A 15,572-nucleotide genomic window follows, 5' to 3' on the forward strand; every position below is an offset into this window, starting at 1 on the left:
ATTAAATTGAAGTACTCTCTGTCTCTGTCTCTGCACTAGTTTTAGTTTTGTACATTATTAAGCAAAAGAGATAGATATAGAATAAGAATATAAGAATAATATAATATGGTAGTAAAACAAAAGAAAGTTGATGTTGCTACAACAACAACACCGACTACTACACCTACCACAACTGCTACTACTCCAGCTGTAGTGTTAAGAGAGACACTTGGAGACTTTGATAGATTGACAGACAAGATGGTGATGGAGGATATCTTTTTCCAATTGACTGTAGAGGATTTATTGGTGTGTCAAGGTGTTAGTAGTGCATTCTATGTCATGTTGAATGACGATCGTTTGTGGAAGGATGTATTTCTACGTCAGATCAAGGGAACCAAGAAACAAGTACAATTTGTAAAGTCGAGTTGGAAGTTGACTGCATTGTCGTTCTTGTTTGGAGAGAACAAGACTATCGAGTCATTCCCACACCGTCCATTACACTTTTCAACATTCCAATCGATGGAGATTTACACTAGATGGTTGAGACGTCACACAGCAGTCTCCAACTACTTTACCGAAGAGATGAGCAAGGTGGTGGATAGACGTGACGTGTCAGAGTTGTCGTTGCAAGAGTTTATCGATCGCTACGAACGTCCAGTTGTGCCAGTCATCTTTACAGGCGTGCAAAAGGAATGGCCCGCACAAAAAGAGTGGACCAAGGAACGTCTGGTCGAACGATTCGGAGACATAACATTCAAGATTACACATCAAGATCATAAACGTATACCTATGACATTCAGAGACTATGCACGTTACATGTCTGAGCAATGTGATGAAGAACCACTCTATGTATTCGACGACGCCTTTGGTGAAAAGGCACCAGACATGTTGTCCGAATACTCTGTACCACCTTACTTTCCAGAAGACCTGTTTGCATGCAGTGGTGAAAAGGAGCGTCCTCATTTCAGATGGATTGTCATTGGTCCCCCGAGAAGTGGTGCACCATGGCACATTGACCCCGCCGGTACAAGTGCTTGGAACTCGTTGATCAGTGGTCGCAAGCGTTGGCTCATGTACCCACCCCAAATCACACCCATCGGTGTCTCTATGGAAGACATTGACGAAAAGTTTTACGGGTCTCCTCCCTCACTCCTCTGGTTGCTCGAAGTCTACCCATACCTTCCACCCGATCAAAAACCAATTGAATGTATTCAAAATCCAGGTGAAACTATATTTGTTCCAGGTGGTTGGTGGCATATGGTCCTCAACCTCGAAGAATCAATCGCCGTCACTCAAAACTTTTGTGATTCTCAAAATTTTGAACAAGTTTGTCAAGAGTTACAGTAAGGAGAAAAGAAAAAAAGAAAGAAATAACAAAAGAATAATATAATATATATATATTAACTATTACTTTCTATTTAGTTCTGACGGTAAAGAATATGGTAATTTTAAGAAATCATTATTAGAATCGAAACCAGAATTTCAAAAAAGATTTGATGATTTTGAATTGATGGAATCACAAGTTAGACATGGTTTTGATAATTTAGAGTATTGGACACCGATGATTAAAGAATTGTTCCGTCGTCATCTTCCCAATCAACCACTGGATGACAATACATTCAAGGTAGAGTCACCAATTTCTGGACAGAGTCCAGTGTTTATTGTAAATAGTCAGTATGTTGTAAAGTTTTATTGTACCGAGTTTGGAGGTGAGAAATCCTATCTTCACGAATCACATCTCTACACTGTCATTCGTCAAGATGATGTACTTCAATCAGTCTTTCCAAGACTCCTTGGTAATGGTTATTATGTCGATGGTGTCAATATCAACTATTGTGACAATTTGAAATGGAAATGGCCATACATTGTTACTTCATTTATTAAAGGTGTAAATTTACAAGAAGTTCAAATTGTCCCCGAACAATTGGAATATCCATATCCTCCTCCAGCAGTAGTCGAAGAAGATGATGACGATGAAGATGAAGAGGATGAAGAAGAAGATATTCCACCAGTTGTCGATGAAAAGAATTTAATTAATCTTACAGCCGATACATTGGTTCGTTTACATTCAATTGAACCTGTTATTCCAACCACCGATGACAACAACTTGGTTACCAATCCATTCATAACTGACAAGTCAGATTTATGGGTATCATGGAAAGAGGAATTAAAGAATCTTTACGACAAGCATATTGGTAACCATTGGAATTGGGGAGGTATGCCACAACACCTTCGTTCATCAATGGCTCCATATCTTCCCAAAGATCTAAACACCATCATCGATACTCGTCTTCCACCATGCTACCTACACACTGATTTGACCGATGAAAATGTGTTGGGTGAGGTTATCCACGACCAACCAACCAATGCCGACGATAAAAAGAAAAAGAAACAATTGTCATTGATTAGATTCCTCAAAAAGGGATTACACATGGAAGAGAAACGTTCGTCACCACATCCATCAGGTCTTTGGGTACCAAAATACATGATTGACTTTGGAGACAGCAAATTTGGTGATCGTTGGTACGAACTCATCTCTTTGCACTTGTCAGTGTTTGCAGGTGACAAACAACGTTTCAAGCAATTCCTCTCCTCTTACACCTTTTCCAAACGTGATGGTGATTCATTGGCTGGCAAGACATGGCTATGGCTCTACCAACAAGACCCACAAGCCTTTATTTACCGTTGTATGTGTTATACTATTATTCACCATTGCGATGCCATGACCACCATCACTAGACATTTCCCAACCTATAGAAATGCAAAAACAATCCAAGAAATTGCTAAATTAATGTATGACCTTGATTATAATCCTGATCCATCAACTATTATCTAAAATAAATAAATAAATCAAAGAATTTAATTCATCCAAAAAAAAAAAAAAAAAACATCAAATTAACTGTTTTTGTAAAAAATCATTGCATTTGTTTTATTTGTACAGTAGCAGGAGGTATTTATTATATATAAATAGAGACATACTATATACTATATAGGGGGATAGAATCTATCTAGAATGTTTCAATCAAAAAGAGGAGGGTTACAAATCAAAGTAGATAATAGAGCTGATACTTCTGCAAATAACAATAACAATAACAATAATAATGGTAATCCACAACAAAATATAAACTCTATAGCTCCAACTGGTAACAATAATATTGTAGATGAAAAGTCTACCTTTTCTTTGTATGTTATAACATATCAATCAATCTCATTAGATCAGTAAGATTAATATCTTTTGTCTCTTATCTCTCACTCTTCTCTCTCTTTACAGAACAAATAGTGGTACATTTAGAGAAGGTGATTTGGCAATCAACAAGAAAGGATTATTAATATGTGGAGAATCACCAAAGAATAGTCCTTTGAATTTTGTAGATAGAAAAAGACCAATCATTCAAAGAAGTTATAATAATTATCAACAACAACAACAACAACAAACAAATGAACAACAACAAAATAATAATAATAATAACTATACAACAACAACTACTAATAATATAATGAGTAATCAACCACAAGTATGTTTTTTATATCTTTCTTGGATTGCCTACCTACTAGTAGATATTAATATCTCCTCTTTTTTAATTTATTTTACTATAGTATGAAAATATATTATCATTAGAATTAAAAGATTTAAAGATTATAAAGATATTGGGTAGAGGAGAAGGAGGAGTAGTGAAATTGGCATATCATGAATCTAGCAAGACATCTATTGCATTAAAGGTGATTCCATTGGATGTACAAGAGAATATTCGTAAACAAATCATTTTAGAGTTGAAAACACTACATCGAACACATTGTCCCTACATTGTATCATTTTACGATGCCTTTTATACCGAAGGGTCGATTCATATTGCATTAGAGTATATGGAGGGTGGGTCATTATCAGATTTGATGAAATTGATTCGTGGACCAATCCCCGAAAACATATTGGGTCGTATCACATTCCAAGTGTTGGAGGGACTGCACTATCTCCATCGTCAACTACATCTTATCCATCGTGACATCAAACCATCAAACATTCTAATCAACAAACTTGGACAGGCAAAGATATCAGACTTTGGTGTAAGTAGTCAACGTCAAGACACTCTTTCCAAGGCTGTTACATGGGTTGGAACAGTTGTCTACATGTCACCAGAAAGAATATCTGGAATGTCTTATTCCTACGACTCTGATATCTGGTCACTTGGTCTAACTCTTTTAGAATGTGCTCTTGGCTATTTCCCATACTCTCCACCAAAATCGGCCAATACCGATGATTCTGGTATTGGATTCTGGACACTAATGGATACTATTGTTAAAACTCCAGTTCCAACTTTACCAATTGATAAATATTCAAAAGAATTTTGTTCATTTATTAGTGATTGGTAAGAAACAAAACAGAAAAAGAACAAATAATAATAACAATTATTATTTGATCAATATCTCTAATATCTTTTATCTTTTTTTTATTTATATAGTTTACAAAAAGAACCAGAAGAAAGACCATCATCATCAAAAATATTAAATCATCCATTTATTAAAAAATATAAAGATGAAAAGGCTGATGAATGGATTGCCAGTCAATTAAAACAACATCAAAGTAGCTAAGTACAACAATTCAAATAAATGATCAAATGTAATACTACAATTCTAAAATAATAATATTTGATTGGTTTGGAGAGGAGAATAATTATAGAATGTTCATTATTATTATTATTATTTATTTATTGGGTTATAAATATTTTAAACAGTGGTGGCAGTAGCATCTGAAGTGACTTGTGGATCAGTTGAGATACTATTGTCGGATTGTTCACCTGGAGGAGTTTGTGGAAGAGTATTGGATAACGTGTCAGTTGATTCATCCATTCCATCTCCTTGTTGTTGTTGTTGTCTTTCTGGATGTTGAAATATACATGATGCATTGGTGCAATCCTTTCCATACTAGAAAAAATAAAAGAAAAAAGGAAATTAATAAATTGCCTATTGAATCTATTTTGTTTTTTTTTACTTACTCTACAATCAACTGGAATACTATTTGGTGGAGTAGTTGAACCATCAACATGATGAGCAAAGGTACAACTTGGAGTTTTACATGAGGCACCATACATACAAGCTTTACCATGACCAAAAGCACATCTTGGAGCCTTTGTACAAGCTTCTCCATACTTGCAAGCAATGGGTGGATGTCCAAATGAACAAAACTTTTTGTTGGCACAAGCAAAACCGTTACGACAGGGTGGAACGGATGGGATATCATAGGCAGCTGGTCTTTGTGGGTGATTAAAGGCACAGTTTGGATTAGTACATCCTACACCATATTTGCATGGTATCGATGGGTGAATATATAAACATTTCTCTCCATATGGACATTTTGGGAATAAACTAAATATTAAATAATTTTATATCAATACTGTGTTTTTTTCTATTTCTTTTCTAATATTGTCTATTATTTTCTATTTTGATTTACATACTTGCATTGAGTAGTTGGATGGAAATAAGAACAAGTATCTTGATTTTTACACATTGGCCAAAATTGACATCTTTCTTTCTTGTCTGATTTCTTGGTTGATCTCATACTTTCTTGTTGTTCGTCATCATCTTCCTCTTCGTCGATAATGTGTTGGTCTTCAGTTCCTTCGTTTGATTGGTCAATCGAATCTTCATCTTCGTCATCGTTCATACCATTGTTAATTTTTCTCTTTCTAGAAGAACTATCCAAAGTAGTAAAAGTAACCTTAAAGTTTGGTGTGTTTTGTCTATTGTTGTTGTTTCCGTGTGAATTGGTGTGACCTCCTCTATTGTTATTGTTGTTATTATTGTTATGATTACCAACTCTCTTGTTATTGTTGTTATTGTTGTTATTGTTGTTATCTCTTGTATTAAATTTCTTTTTGTTGTTGTATTTGCTGTCTTGAGCCAATCTATCGTCAAGAGACATTGACAAGGAGGGATGAGCCTTTACATCTTCGGCTGCAGCTCTTGCAGCGTTCAACACGAGCTTGCTAGATGGTGGGCCTCGCTTTGGCACATCACCACGTCCGACGGTGCCTGCAGAGGGACTGTCCACCATGGCAGCCGACGATGATGTCGATGACGACAGTGACATGGCCGACGATGATGGTTCCCTCTTGATCTCCATATATGATACAACAAATGTCCACAACCAATCTACAAAACGTTGTGGATCGATTGGTATAAACTCACTTAAATCATGCATAACATCTCCTTTTGTTTTGTTATTTCTAACCATAACAACAATATATTCCTGAAAAAAAGGAAAAGGAAGAGGATGAAGAATGGAGGTTGGTTGATTTGATTGATGAAAAGGGGGGATGAAAGATAATATATTCTTTGATTAAAACCTTGTTGATTTGATTTGATTTGATTCATTATAATGATGATTATGACCAATGATCATTCATTCAGTCATTCATCTTCATTCTAAATTCATTGTTAAAACTTTCTACAAACATACTGCCAATATATCATCACAATCTAAATGATTTTTAATTTCACTTTGTATAAATGCTACAGCCTCTGGTGTATATTCGAAACTACCTAGTGTCTCCAACATGTTTTATATCTATCTATCTGTGTAATGTATATATATATATAAATAAATATTGTACAACAAATAATGAAAAATGAAGATCAAAAATTCGAACTTTTGAAACTTGTTCATGAAAAAAAATTAAAGAAAAATAATAAAAAAAAAAAGTCACCCCATCCAGATTACTCTGGATAATAATATAATAAATAATAATAATAGATAATAATCCTTTGCTTATTAATATTATGATTATCATTATTATTATTGTTGTAAAGTAATCAATGAAAATGATAATTTGAGTTGTGTTGTGTTTCCTCCACAAACTAAATTCAACCGACTGACCAAACCAAGATTGAAATCTATGTAATGAAAAGTTGACTATATCGATCGATCAATCGGACCGTATCAATTATCCATATCCACAACAAAATGACTAATTATCGTTTAAAGTATAAGTTATATTATTATTATATTATATTGTTTTATGTTTACAAGGCAACCTTATTAAAGTTCATTTGATATTTCTCGCATTCTGGTTGATTCTCCAAGAAACCTCTTAATCTAAGATTAACCTTTTGGAATGAAACACCATACATTGCTGGGAAGGCTAAACCTGCAGCAACAACGGTTGATGATGCATGACGATCTATAGAGCAATAGAAATTGATTAGTCTACTGTGTGTGTGACAAGTCTATTGAATGATAGTGCTTTATCTAGTAGCTATCACATGTGTGTCTGTCTATGTAGATTCTTACAAGTCTTGTAATAGTAAAAAGATACGAGAACTGATGGTACAGCCAACATATACAAGTAATCTGAAGCTCTAAAGTTCTTGTTGACTTGAGAGAATGTTGGTTCTTTGCTAATGACTGGGTACTCTGGTAAGACTACACGATCAATCGATGATTGACCTGCAAGTTGTCCTACTGTAAGTGTATCTTTTTGTCTTGGTTCCATTTCTTCTCTCTATATATTCTTCTTGTAAAGGGGCTCTTTAGATTGAGCAGTTTGATTAATCATCGACCTCACTCACAGTCAATGATCGCACTCAGAGACGAATGATGATTTTTTTCAATTTTTTTTTACTTTTTATAATATTATACATCTTAACAATAAATTTATACAAAAGGAAGGAAGGTCAAGGTAAGGTGACAGTCACCAAGATATTTTATTATGATGAATAATATTTATTACTTGTAAAATGGTTTTCAAAGGAATAGAATTTACTACTTTACTTTTTTTTATTTTTATGATGAAAGACTCTTCAAAGAAACCTTTATGACATGATAAATAAAATAAAATTTAATAAAGTCATTTCACCCTTTTCAAATTATTTGATTCATTTTGTTTTGTTTTCTTCTCCTCCACTCAAACACATTTTGTATTAATATTAATAATCCTATTTATCTCTTTTAACATACATATATATTTATACTTACTAATAATAATAATAATAAATAAATAAAAATAATATGAGTCAAGTCAATGATGTTTCAATTGTATCAAGTGATAATCATATAAATACATTTTTAAATGGTATACAATTATCTAAAATCAATATGATCTATAAACAATGTATACTGATCATATTGTTATAATCTATACAACATCACATCTCGTTTAGGTTTAAAATGTAAAGAAGATAATCTTTATGAAATTGATAACAAATACTATAATTGTAAAATACAATTCAAACCAGTACATTTGGCAACCAATGTAGACAAGAATGCCAAGGAAAAGAGTGGTATTGCTGCTGATGCAACTTCATACTTTGCTGGTGAATTGGTTGTATTAGTATTTGATCAATCAAATGTAAGGAATAATAGAAAAATAGAATGAAAAGGAATGAGAAGAAGAGATTGATCTCTAATTGGTTATTTCATCATCGTAGGAAAAATCATTCAATTCAATTAAATCATATCATAGTAAATTGGTTGGAGAATCTGATGGAAATGAATCGATTGTATTGGTAGATGTAAATAATGGTAAAGAGATATCGACCGGTGGATCATCGGTAGATATCACTGTAATAGAGGAATGGTGTATAGAGAATGCAATCGAATTGATCATACTCGAAGAAGAGAAACACAAGAAATATGATCAACAAAAGGGTGATACAGACGATGACCAAAGAATCAAATATGGTGTTGAAAGAATCAAAGAATTGTTAGAAACTACCATGTGGTCAAACATGGATTATAAAACTTCAAATCGTCCAACCGCTGCTGCATCAAATGATTTATCAGACGATGATGAAGATAATCAACAACAACAAAAATCATCTTCTTCTTTATCAAATGGAGATGGAAGTAACAAACAACAAATGGATTTAATAACTGAATCATTAAAAAGAGTGGAAATCTATTTTGATGAAGGAAACAAGCCACCAACCAAAAAGACTACTACAGGTAGTGGAGGTGTCGAATCAACAGAGGATGAAGAAGTGGCAGAGGAATTTGACCAAGTGGCATTATTTGAAAAGACATTTAGCCAACTCCAAGACATTAGACAACAAATGCAAACAATGAATGATCAAGATAGACGTGATATGGCGGCTAAAATTGCTCTCATGTTTGCTTCCAAACTTGATGGTGGTAATGATGATGATGATGATTTGTAAAAAAAACATAAACATAAACAACATATATATACAACAATATTAAAAGTAAAAAAGACAAGATATATAAAGTAAAGTATTTTTCTAAACAACCACAATAATAATAATAATAAATCGACCAATCCTTTTTTTTCCAAAATCTTTGTAACTTGTATGCTTTTTGGTCATCTATTTTAAAATACCTCTTTTTTTTTTTTCTTTTAATTTATTTTGATTTATATCCAAAAAAGGTTTAAATGTATGTGTGTATCTAATCTACAGAGTTGATGTTGGTTCCCTTTTTTCCCTTTGGTTCTTCTTCTTCATCATCGTCCATCTTGGAATCACCTTCTTCTTGAATCTTGGTATCCTTTTCGAGGTCATCGAGATCATCTTCATCCCATTGGTCTTCTTCGCCGCCCATGCCGCCCATGCCGCCAAAGCCGCCCATACCGCCAAAGCCACCCATGCCGCCCATGGCACCGAGCTTGGAAGCATCAAAGTTACCGAAATTAGAGTGGTTTTCGTCTTCTCCCTCTCCTTCACTGTCATCTTCATCCTTCCAGGTATTCCAATCGGCCTTGACAAATGAGCTCTTGGCCTTATTATTTAACAAATAGTTCCAATATCCGCTTTCCTTCTTCTTGATAAGGAACTTTGGATTTCTTGATGTGAAATCGTGTGATGATTCCTAATATTAGAAGATAAGATAAGATAGATAGAGGGGGATTGATAAGAAAGAAAAAAAAAAAAAAAGTAAATAAGATATGATATTTCAAATTATCTATATGACTATATGTATCAGAACATACAGATGGGATGATTTCACCAAAGAATTCAATGCTTGCAGAGTAGGTCTTGTTTTCAGCAACGCAAGAGAAAGAGAATGACTTTTCTTGGAGATCAAACTTGACGTCCTTGACGTTTGATACGACAACATCTACGGTCAAGTAGATGTGATCTTGTCTTTCGGCCCATAAAAGAGTAGCTGTAGCTTTTTCACTTTAAAGTAGAGATAGATTAGATAGAGAGATAGATAGATAGAAAACAAGTTAATAAGTAATCGATATACACATATCTGTACAGAGATATAATTACCTCATTTTAAAAAAACTATATTATTAAACAATGAATGTTCAAAGGGGTGCGATGAACTTGACAACATCCTTGATAAAATTCAATTTTTTTCAAAAAGGAAACAAAGAAATCTAAAATAATAATATAAATAATAATAATAAATAATGTATTAATTGTCTGTATACATATTTTATAGGGAATCCACAAAAATTAAATCATCATCAATCATTTTTAATAAAAGCTTTTTTATTTATATTAAGATCTTTTAACTTTAAATCAAAAAAGTATACTTTTTTGGGAGAGAGAGTACTTGGTTTGTTTTTTACTTTTTGTTTATATTTTTGATTCAAGAAAATTACAGATAAACAGATAATTGAGACGATAGAGATATTGAATAGAGTGTAAGATGAAATGTCTACATCAACAGCAGTGAAACCAAACATTACTCTACTACAACCACAATCTGTAGTCATTACGAGTCAAGATCAAATTAAAAGTGTACGTTTGAGTAATCGTTATAGTCATCATCATCATCATCATAATATACACTAGAACTAACCCTAATCCTAACCTCTTATTCAATGTCAATGTCTATATGATATAATAGAAATTAGAAGAGAATCAAATATTAATACAATCAATCTTTGAGAATCAAAATGCATCTAGATTACAAGATTGTTTACAATATCAGTCACAGCTACATGGTAATTTGTTAGCACTTATTGGTATTATTGATATTCAAACCTCTCAACTTGTATGTTAAACAATATATATATATATATATTGTAAATAGATGATGATAGATTGAATGATTAACTTTGTTATTTTGATAATTATAGAACCGACAACATGCAATGCTTAAAACACCACAGCAACAACAGCAACAACAACAACAACAACCACCAGTTGGTATGCCGATAACTACAGATTCTACAACTACAAATGCTAATTCTCCTTTGGGATCTACTACTATTGTTGGTGCTGCTAATAATAATAATAATAATAATACTACAGCTGCAACGACGACTACTACGACGATAACAACACCAAACATGGCTATTCCCGAAACTCAAACACAACCGATATCACAAGCTACACAAAGACCAATGGGAACGATCGTACATCCTCCTCAACAACCTCAACCACAACAACAACAACAACAACCGACCACCATTGTTTCACCACCTGTTTATTCATCACCTGTACAAAATCAACAACTACCAAACCAACAGACCAATAATGTTAATACTCCACAACAACAACAACCTATTACACCTCAACAACAAACTTCCTCCAACTTGGCAGCTGCTACCAATGTAGCTGCTGCTACCGCGGTAGGACAACCAACACGACAACCATCACAACCACAAATCAAGCCACCTGCACAGACACAACCGGCGACAGGCTCTACTGGGGCTGCCCCAACCAATTTTGCAGCGATGAACACCCAACAACTGTTGCACACGGGTCAGCAACTAAACATCTACATTCAGCAATACCAGGCACAGATGACCCAGACTACGCAGCAGATGCAGATGCAATCTGGCAATCCCGTCGCACAAGCACAGCTACAACAACAATACACTCAACTTTCAAACACACTCGCAGCACTTCAACAACAATTCAATCAGTTGAAAGCGTACTTGCAAAGACAACAACAGGCAATCCAACAACAACAGCAACAGCAACAACAACAACAACAACAACAACAGCAACAGCAACAATTACAACAAACTCAACAACAGCCTGTCCAACAACAACAACAACCACAGATACAACAACAACAACAAACTCAAATACAACAGCAACCTGTCCAACAACAACAACCACAGGTACAACAACAACAACCAACACAACAACAAGTACAACAACCAATACAACAGGTTCAACAACCAATACAACAACAACAAAATACATTTGCTACTCCACAACAACCACAACAACAACCATCACTAACTCAACAACAAGTAGCAGCATTGCAGTTACAAATCAAGGCCTATAGAGAGCAGCACACTGCATTGACGGTCCAGATTCAACAGCATCGGGCATTGTTGGCGCAGTTGCAGGCACTCCCTACCAACACACTGACACCACAACAGCAGCAGCAACAACAATACTGTATTTCCACCGTCCAAACATTGGAGAACAATGCCCACTATTTACACCAAATAACAACCAACCCATCCTCCTATTTACAACTCCTACTTCAACAACAACCTCAGTTTTTGGCCCAACAACAAGCTCAACAATTGGCATTACAACAAGCTCTGCAACAACAACAACAACAACAGCAACAATTACAACAAAATCAACAATTACAACCACCTGTTGCAATGCAACAACAACAACCAGTCGCAGTACAACAACCATTGGCACCACCAATAACACCACAACAACAATTTCAAAATCCATCATCACCTCCATTGTCAAACTCCACTTCAAGTGTAGCAGCTTCGCCCTCAAAAGAACCCAGCAGGAAAAAATCAAAATCATCATCTTCAACCTCATCGGAATCATCTCACACCAAACAAGCGTCATCACATTGGACACCAGATGAACATACACTCTTTTTAGAGGCATTATCAAAATATGCAGTTAAAGATTACCAAGGTATCTCCTCTCATGTTAAAACGAGAACACCCAATCAGGTGAGAACTCATCTCAACACTCATATGCGAAATCAAAAGAAAAAGGAACAAACCCAAGTATTGGCTGCATCGGGCGGTGTCGAGTCATTCTCATCGCCACTTTCAGTTCAAACGCCAAGTTCACCTCCACAATCATCTCCTCCTATTCCAAGTGAATTGGCTTCTTCAACAACTTCAATGGGTGTTCCTCCTTTTAAAAGAAAATGAAAAATAAACAAATAAATTGTAAAAAGAAAAAGTATAGGTTTGGGGGTTTTTAAAATGTTATTGGATTTGTTTACCAAATTTGGCCAATTGGTATGTATATCATCACATTAAACATATATGTTTGTTTAATTGGTGTATGATGACATTTTAGTTGGGGAATGATAGTTTATTATTACTACATGGTTGTGTTGTTGGGGTGGAAGGGGAAGGGGAAAGGGGAAGGGGAAAGGGAAAGGGATTGAATGAATATATATATCAAAATATATTTTTGTACATTGTAAATTCATTTACTATCAAACTAGATCGATCGTTTTGTCATCATTGTCAACCAAAATACAATACACATTGTTATAATGTGAGAGTGATATTCCAATTGAGGCGGCCAAAAATGTTATATATATAATCCAAAAACAACGTATTTATAAATAAGAAAGGGTATGGGAAGGGGAGTGGAGTGGAGTGGAGGTGAGAGAAGTAAATTTGGTGGATTGTATCGAGTCCATCAAATCTATTTCTTGGCTGCAGCAGCTCTCTTTGCAGCAAGAGCAGCCTCTTCTTCTGCTTGTTTTTTATCATTAAATGCCTTTTGTTTATCTAAAAGTGCCTTGTTATCTCTAAAATAAGAAGATGCATTTGTTTGGATAAGATCAATATGTTTTTTGAAACACTCACTTACTTCTTCTTCTTCATTGTTCTTCATTCTTCTTTTGTTCTTACACTTACCTTTCTTTTCTAACATTGAAATCTTCTTGTTTGCCTTGTGGACCTTGAGCTTTTCTAGCTTCAGCTCTCTTTCTATCGATTTCTCTTTGATTGCCTCCTATATATACACACAAAAAAGAATATCAAGTCAGCGATCGACCAATCAATCCATCTATCTATCAATCTAAATCTATCCTATCATACTTACTCGTCATTGTTTAAAACTCTGTGAAATAAAGAAGATATATAAATACTATATATGAAGATGTGATGTGATAAATAGTTATAGTGCTTGATGGACTAAAGATCTTGAATGATGAACCAACTTCAAAAAAATTAAAATAAAAAAAAAGAAAAACAAAAGAAGGCAGACTGACCCATCCACCCCTCTCAATTGGTGCCATTGTGGGGGTTTACATATATAACATATATATATATATGTATACACACTGTTACCAACTTACTAAAGTATTACTTTGAAAACTATGATTGGGGGTCTTATTTGTATCTACAAATAAACTATCAAACAAAAAGGAGAATATTCAATTACCTCCTGTTACATGTCCTCACAGAGATAAATATGTATCTCAGCCAACATTCATTACACACAACAACATTGAATTGAATGAATCTTTGCCTGTTTTCGAATTTAACCTCTGTGTTACGGTCTTTGCATAATTGTTAGTATCTGCTGGTTTGCGCAAGGTATGGTGCAGGACTTTACCGAAAAGCCATCACGTGTGTCATTTTTCAAATAATTTTGAGACTCTTGTCACGAGGTTTCACCACCCGTAGCATATTCATTTTTTGTCCCTCTCTCTTTGTGTTTATAATTTTAACTTTTCCTTATTCCTTTTTCTTCTTGTTATCTATCTATCTATATATCTAAACTTTAAACTTGTGTTTGTTTATTTATATAATTTATATTTATTATTTATTTTAAAAGAGAGAAGGTTTTGATTTTATCTCAACAATAACAGGTATGCAATCAATACAGAATTGACTTCAACTATACTGCAATTCTATACTCTTCAGCAGCTGAGTAGAACGAATACATCATTACACAAACAACAAGTTAAAATCAAACCAACCAGTCTACAGTTACATATGACAAGGCGCGATATAGATTGAACAGTGTGTGGATTGGGTGTGTGGCGACCACATTACAACAATCATATATGTCTCCGTCGTTTATTATTGTTTTTATCTCGTTGTTGGATTATTGTTGAGTAAACCGATAATAATATTATTATGTTTTTGTTTTAAACAACAACAACAACAACAGAGACATTGACATTGACAACGGTTGTCCAAACCAACAACCAACATTACAACAACAACAACAACAAGGTTGAAATCATCTAATTATATCGACTATAGTAGTAGTTAGGAGAAGGAGTACGAGTCACATTCCAAATTTAAATCATAAACAACTCACATCAAACCCAATCCCTATCACCTCTCACTATATCACTATCACTATCATTACCTACCCAATCACCTCTTCACAATGTGTGTGTCCCCAATTCCCACACTCACACACCACCCACAAAAACACTCCCACCACCAATTTGTTTAAACAATCACTAACCCTAACCATCAACATGTTATCACTTGGTCGGTTCTCTCCTCCATGCTGCTCCTCTTTTAAAATAATATAATTTCATTCAAATTAACAAAAATTAATCAATCATTCTCTTTTTTTACCTTCAAACAATATCATAGGATATTTGTGTACACAAAGCAATATTATTATCATAGACCATTCATTCATTATAATCACTTATTTGCGATTACCGGGTTACATTTTAATTCATCCATCCATCCATCCAT

The 15,572-nt window shown here is 34.2% G+C and overlaps 8 protein-coding genes across 8 annotated transcripts; 4 read left to right on the top strand and 4 right to left on the bottom strand.

Moving 5' to 3' along the window:
• Positions 1–105: 105 nt before the first annotated feature.
• On the top strand, positions 106–2,815 carry jcdI (transcription factor jumonji; the record flags this gene model as incomplete). Its single annotated transcript, XM_004351970.1, has 2 exons — positions 106–1,322; positions 1,402–2,815. The coding sequence occupies 2 exons, from the start codon at positions 106–108 to the stop codon at positions 2,813–2,815; spliced, it is 2,631 nt and encodes an 876-aa protein (XP_004352022.1).
• A 177-nt stretch (positions 2,816–2,992) lies between these two features.
• mekA (MAP kinase kinase) lies at positions 2,993–4,566 on the top strand (the record flags this gene model as incomplete). The annotated part of the gene is made up of 4 exons (XM_004351971.1): positions 2,993–3,198; positions 3,251–3,494; positions 3,577–4,343; positions 4,437–4,566. The coding sequence occupies 4 exons, from the start codon at positions 2,993–2,995 to the stop codon at positions 4,564–4,566; spliced, it is 1,347 nt and encodes a 448-aa protein (XP_004352023.1).
• A 135-nt stretch (positions 4,567–4,701) lies between these two features.
• On the bottom strand, positions 4,702–6,532 carry DFA_10138 (uncharacterized protein; the record flags this gene model as incomplete). The annotated part of the gene is made up of 4 exons (XM_004351972.1): positions 4,702–4,899; positions 4,971–5,340; positions 5,430–6,223; positions 6,434–6,532. The coding sequence occupies 4 exons, from the start codon at positions 6,530–6,532 to the stop codon at positions 4,702–4,704; spliced, it is 1,461 nt and encodes a 486-aa protein (XP_004352024.1).
• Positions 6,533–6,996: 464 nt separating this feature from the next.
• On the bottom strand, positions 6,997–7,466 carry DFA_10139 (putative transmembrane protein; the record flags this gene model as incomplete). The annotated part of the gene is made up of 2 exons (XM_004351973.1): positions 6,997–7,154; positions 7,265–7,466. 2 exons carry the CDS (start codon positions 7,464–7,466, stop codon positions 6,997–6,999), a joined length of 360 nt encoding a protein of 119 aa, XP_004352025.1.
• Positions 7,467–7,981: 515 nt separating this feature from the next.
• Positions 7,982–9,129, top strand: DFA_10140 (uncharacterized protein; the record flags this gene model as incomplete). Its single annotated transcript, XM_004351974.1, has 3 exons — positions 7,982–8,084; positions 8,134–8,321; positions 8,401–9,129. The coding sequence occupies 3 exons, from the start codon at positions 7,982–7,984 to the stop codon at positions 9,127–9,129; spliced, it is 1,020 nt and encodes a 339-aa protein (XP_004352026.1).
• A 247-nt stretch (positions 9,130–9,376) lies between these two features.
• Positions 9,377–10,208, bottom strand: DFA_10141 (uncharacterized protein; the record flags this gene model as incomplete). The annotated part of the gene is made up of 3 exons (XM_004351975.1): positions 9,377–9,796; positions 9,918–10,107; positions 10,204–10,208. The coding sequence occupies 3 exons, from the start codon at positions 10,206–10,208 to the stop codon at positions 9,377–9,379; spliced, it is 615 nt and encodes a 204-aa protein (XP_004352027.1).
• Positions 10,209–10,593: 385 nt separating this feature from the next.
• On the top strand, positions 10,594–13,037 carry mybK (myb domain-containing protein; the record flags this gene model as incomplete). Its single annotated transcript, XM_004351976.1, has 3 exons — positions 10,594–10,680; positions 10,790–10,936; positions 11,022–13,037. 3 exons carry the CDS (start codon positions 10,594–10,596, stop codon positions 13,035–13,037), a joined length of 2,250 nt encoding a protein of 749 aa, XP_004352028.1.
• A 508-nt stretch (positions 13,038–13,545) lies between these two features.
• DFA_10143 (uncharacterized protein) lies at positions 13,546–13,954 on the bottom strand (the record flags this gene model as incomplete). Its single annotated transcript, XM_004351977.1, has 3 exons — positions 13,546–13,651; positions 13,761–13,857; positions 13,948–13,954. 3 exons carry the CDS (start codon positions 13,952–13,954, stop codon positions 13,546–13,548), a joined length of 210 nt encoding a protein of 69 aa, XP_004352029.1.
• Between the last annotated feature and the right edge of the window lie 1,618 nt (positions 13,955–15,572).

The sequence above is a fragment of the Cavenderia fasciculata genome (genome assembly GCF_000203815.1).
Source record: "Cavenderia fasciculata unplaced genomic scaffold Scf_EU5ZYIE02H8LDV-5, whole genome shotgun sequence".
Lineage (NCBI taxonomy): Eukaryota > Evosea > Eumycetozoa > Acytosteliales > Cavenderiaceae > Cavenderia > Cavenderia fasciculata.